The sequence below is a fragment of the Impatiens glandulifera genome, chromosome 1 (assembly GCF_907164915.1).
Source record: "Impatiens glandulifera chromosome 1, dImpGla2.1, whole genome shotgun sequence".
In the NCBI taxonomy this organism is placed as follows: domain Eukaryota; kingdom Viridiplantae; phylum Streptophyta; class Magnoliopsida; order Ericales; family Balsaminaceae; genus Impatiens; species Impatiens glandulifera.
Window position 1 is genome coordinate 89,178,469 of NC_061862.1, and position 5,717 is coordinate 89,184,185.

The 5,717-nt window shown below is 31.3% G+C and overlaps 1 protein-coding gene across 1 annotated transcript; it reads right to left on the bottom strand.

Moving 5' to 3' along the window:
* LOC124919229 (pentatricopeptide repeat-containing protein At5g27110-like) lies at positions 1-4,282 on the bottom strand. The gene is made up of 5 exons (XM_047459426.1): positions 4,004-4,282; positions 3,700-3,776; positions 1,225-3,501; positions 1,010-1,089; positions 1-89 (listed from the first exon to the last, which is right to left on the bottom strand). The coding sequence occupies exons 1-3, from the start codon at positions 4,227-4,229 to the stop codon at positions 1,324-1,326; spliced, it is 2,481 nt and encodes an 826-aa protein (XP_047315382.1). The 5' UTR covers positions 4,230-4,282; the 3' UTR covers positions 1-89; positions 1,010-1,089; positions 1,225-1,323.
* Positions 4,283-5,717: the final 1,435 nt, after the last annotated feature.

Here is a 5,717-nt window from a genome sequence, read left to right on the forward strand (position 1 = left end):
TGCTAGTATTTTCCCTTCTTCCTTGGGATTGTCTTCAGTTTGACACTCATAATTAAATGGCATACGAATATCACTCCCCTTCTTGTGAACTGAAAAACGCATAGGTGATAAGTGTTAAGTAAGAGTGTAAGACTAAAGAGAAATTATATCCTGTAATTAGAAAAACTTTATGTGAACTTGATTTGAGAAAATTTGAAAGGATCAAGCTTTAAGTTATGGTGTGAAGGATGTTATATCAGTGTCAACAACATATGATGTGAAGCTTTAAGCTTTAAGTTAATTTGAAAGGATCAAGCTTGTAAATAATCTCCTATTTTTAAAAGAAAAAACTGAAAACAATGTATAGATTGCATCATCCATTGAGAACATATATAAATCAATCGACTCTCAATGTTAGAGCTTGATTGATGTGGATATTATCTCATCATTCAAATCATCAACTAAAATACTAGTTACCAATATAGCGTGTGCTCTCTATAACATCTTACAATATTAAGCCTTGTTTGATCTATTATTTGGATAATATGGTGGTTATTTTCAAATAACCCCATTGATGTAGGTTATGAAAACTCATGTTATATTTGCGTAAAAAGACATTATGATATAAATATATAATAAATAATTATTACTTTTACTAAATAGAGGGTATTCTGGTTTTTTGTTTGATGATTTGAATCAAGTCATTGATGAGTAGATTGTTGTTGATGGGAATGATATTGAGTTATTTTGAAATAACCCACATCAAACAAGGCCTAAACATTATGGATAGTTTGGCCATTTTACCCAAATAAGCTATAAGTCTTTTCCAAAATAAACCAGATTATTTCCAAATAGTCCTACATCAAAACAAGCTCTTAGGAGTGAAACCTAAATAAAAGGACATGCATAACTAAAGGAAAGAAAACATTTAGAAAGTTGAGTAAGGAACTTCGATGTAAAATGTAACTAAAAGAGGACCAAAAGTATATTAGCATTTTCTGGAATCTTGAAATCAATGAATAATACTTACAGTTGGAACATATAGCATTTTCCAATCTTTGGAGGATCCAGTTTCTGACAAACCTTCTGTCAAATTAAGGCATGATTTTTCTACAAAAAAAATCATGATCTTCTCAATATCAAATGAATATGTACATCATCATGCATTTGTTTCATCTGGATTGTCAGTAAATCCAGTTTCAAATAAATTTCATTGCTTTCTTGAAATCAATGAATAATACTTACAGTTGGAACATAGTAGCATTATGCCTTCCAATCTTTCCAGGATCCAGTTTCTGACAAATTTTCTATCAAATATAAGGGTCACTGAAAGACAAGATATTTTTATATATGGAGTAGAACTTCATTCCTTATATTCATGCTGGGTCGATCCCATATCAAATGAATAGGTACATCACCATGCATTTGTTTCATCTGAATTGTCAGTAAATCCAGTTTCAAATAAATTTCACTGCTTTCTGGGTGATCTCTATCACTAGCCTTAAAACAATGGGTTTTGTTATCAACCTCAATCCAGCTGCAACCAGCCTCTTTAGATATATTTAAGTCTTTCATCATGGTCCTCACTTTTGATGCCTCATCTAACATTCCGCAAGTAGCATACATATTTGACACAAGCATGTACGAGCCTGCATCTTCAGGCGCAAGATCAAGCAAACATTTTGAAGCCATCTTACCAAAAATCACATTTCGATGTAGCTTGCACGTATGAACTAGAGTTCTCCAAAGAAGATGAGATTTTGAAAATGGGCATTCTCTTATAAACTCAATCGCTTGTGAGAAAAGCTTAGCTCGGCCCATAATATCAACCAAACAAGCAAAATGTTCAATTCTAGGTATAACCCCATACTTTGATTCTATTTCTTTGAATAACTGGATCCCATATTCACATAAACCAGAATAGGCACAAGCTTGAAGGACAACCAATACTGTGACAGCATCAGGAACAAATCCTTGACCTATCATTTCCTTGAAAAGCAAAATAACTTTCTCACTTCGCCCATGAAGTGCATAACTAGAAAGCAGAGAATTCCATGATATTAAGTCATGGTGCTCCATAAAATCGAATATTTTTCGAGACTCTTTATTTCCACCACATTTGGCATACATTGTAACTAAAGCATTGCCAACACTAATCCCATTTACATGTCCTGTCTTAATTGAATAAGCATGAATGGTGGTGCCTTCATCAAGACAAGCTTCATCAGCACATAAGCTAAGGATCCGGGAAAAGGTTATGGAATCTGGTTGTAAACCATTTAACCTGAGGTTATTAAATAAAAACAAGGCATCTGCAAAACTTCTTCCATTGCCTGTAAATCCAGCTAAAATTGCATTGAAAGATGCAGTAGCTATAAAAGGAAGATTATTGAAAAGCAACAGTGCAGACACAAGGTCCCCACATTTAGCATATAGATCTATTAGAGCAGTCTCCACCTCAATATCACACAAAGCCCCAAGCTTTATAACAAAGCCATGGATTTGAAGTCCCAATTTTAAATCCCTACACTCTGAAGAGACATCGAGCATAGAGGATAAACAGCTAGAATCCAAGTTCTCTTCCATTTGAACCATTGAAGGGATCAAATTACAAGCTTTGTAAGCAAGAGAGTTGTTTAAATATGCTGACAAAATAGCAGTCCAGGAAACTAAATCTTTTACTTTCATTAAATGGAAAGCTTTCTCCGCATCTCCAATAGCTCTATGTTTACTATACATTGAAACTATCGCATTTCCCACAGAGGTTTTGCTCATTAAACCATGTTTAATGGCAAGCCCATGCAATTGCTTGCATTCTTTAGAAATTAGATATCCAGCGGATGAGCTTATGACGTTTGTGAATGTATAATCGTTGGGTTCCACCCCATAATTCAACAAGTCAGCGAAGATACGAAATGCTTTCTCCCCATAACCAACATTCCCAAGTTCAGAAATCATGCTATTCAGACAACGAACATCTTTGTTAGTTAAAGTATCAAACAATTTCTCTGCAGCCTCCATGTGCCCACATCTTGAGTACATACCAATCAAAGATGTTCCAACAAAAACATTTTCACAATACCCAAGTTTTATTACATAGCAGTGCATTTGTTGTCCCGACATCAACATGTGTGGAAACTCACAAGCCTTCAAGATCACTGAGCAAGTGCGCTCATTAAAATTTCCACAGTCTATGTGCATATCATGAGCTATTCTGTTGACAGATGTAAAATCTTTTATCTGACAGTATCCATTAATTAGAGAAGTCCAACTAATTGTATTTTTATTGAGCATGTCATCAAAAATCAGCTGTGCATTCTCTAATCTACCTAACCCGGCATACATGTGGATCAGATTGTTGCAATAAAAGACATTACTCAGGTAAGAAGATTTCAAAAAGTGCCCATGAATTGATTTACCTATAAGAACATCTTGAAGCTTAACTGAAACCTGGAGAAGCTGAGGCCAAATATCATCAGGAAGAAGAAATTGTTCATCAACTGTTTCTGGTGGAGTGGAAATCTGTTTCATTTATTAAACATACTATGAGTGGAACAATTAATGGTTTTAAAGGAATACACTTAGCATAAAATAACTTTGATTTCAAGTGGAATCAAGAAGTTAAGTTGCAGAGCAAAAATTAGACTAACTTCTTCAAATCTTTGAGGCAAAACTCAGACTTCAATTTGTAAATAAAATAGAACCTTCAGTGCTCTCTACCTTTGTTTGCTTCAATATGGCATCAACCAGTGTGGTCTTCCCATGATCACTTCTCCTTATCGGTTGACTCTTCTTCTCTGAGGCCATAATTTATATTAATAACAAACTACAGATAATCAATTTCAGAAACCCTACTAAGGAAACATTCAAGAAACAAATGAAAATGAGAGCACCCAGTATAACTTGACATTCAGAGAATTCGATAACAGCTTGAAAGCAAACGCTTATGCACGACAACACAGGAATAGAGTCTATAGAGATATCAATGTAAAAGTAAGCAGGATAAGAGAAAACTGAAAATTACCCGTGTATGTTGTTTGTGGAGCTCCGGATAGAACGCATTTTGGAGAATAAACCCTCGAATGCGAGCGATGTTGAGCTCTGATGATAAAGTTTAAAGGCGGGGACTGTTCAAAGAATAGGTTTTTTAGTGTGGGAGAAGCAGAAAAACTTGAGATCCTGTTAGGGTTTGTATTCGCGATAGAAAGAGTGGGAATAAGAGAGGTGTGTAAAGCTATGGTCATCTCCATTTCTGCAACTATTTTGAGTTTTTCGTCATCTCCATGTGTAAGCGAAAGTGATGAGTAAAACTATAAATAAGCCCTTCAAGTATTTTTATTTTTGTAAACTGAAACTTTCTTTGTTTTTTAAAGAAAAATAAACCTCAAAGTATTATATATATATTATTTTTTTATAAGCCCTCAAAGTTTTAGTTTTTTTAAATCACATTTTTTAAAGAAAACTTGTAAGACCCCTTAATTCCTGTTTAAATAATTCTCTTTGAGTGAAAAGCCCTCCAAGATTTATTAATTTTTAAATGGGATAATAGTCATTTTGTTTCTGTATATTATATTTATTTATTTTGAAATATTTTCTGTACACTAATTTGTTTGATAAAACTATTTATATATTTAATTTTTCTCTTTCTATTATTTACACAGACATTACACATTTTTTTTAATTACAAATAAAATTTTATTAAATATTTTATTTTAATTTAAATATAAACCTTTCATTTTATTTTATTTTTCATTTTTCTCTTTTAACAGCACCACTAAGGTTTTATATTGCATATATAAATATATGAACAAATATATTTATAAAATGGGAGAAAGAATTTTCCCTAAAGATGAAATTACAATTAATGATAATACAAATAAAGATGAGTATGATTTTACCCCCAAAGAAATAGTAACAATACTTTGATTAGTTCTGTGGTATGTTTTTTAAATCCAAATCCTATTGTCACTCTTAATTATGTCTTCTTGGAATTAGTCTTTAGATTACTTTTTTCAGTTTGTTAGTTAGTTAAGTATTATAGGACTGGAAAGAAACATTGTTATTTTAGTCTTTTGAAATTAGTAGTAGGGTCCTTAATTATATATTATCATATTTAAAAATCATTGATATATAGTGTATTAGCTAATGAAATAAAAAATATATTGGGTTATTTATACTTAATTACGAAAAAAATATTGGAAAAATAATCTTTTTATTGGTGAAAGAGTTCTTAGACGACCTTTTGTCTTTATCTATCAGAGTAATATCAGAGTAGAGTGAGACGGTAGTTAGGAAAATATCAAACAAGAATGAAATAACTTAGATAAACTTAGTTGTCTTTTAGTTATGAAAAAATAGCACGAATATTTTTATAATATCCCTAATAGAGATATAGGGAAGAGAAAAAAAATCATAAGAATTTATGTTTAAATTAAAATATTTTTTTTATAATATTTTGTTTTTAATAAAAATGCAATTTAAGCACACTATTTATGTGTAAAAGAAGTTCACTCTACATATGATAAATGTATAAAAAAACATTTATAAAAAAGTCACTGTACAATGAGATATTTTAAATCGTAATATATGGAGATCAAAATACATATTAATTACTCATTTACCCTTTATAAATTATATAAGTTTTCAATATTATTTTTTTTTATCTTTTAGTCATAAAAACATCTTAATAAAATTATCACTTACTTTAATTTAATTTAATTTAAGATGTTCAATATAAT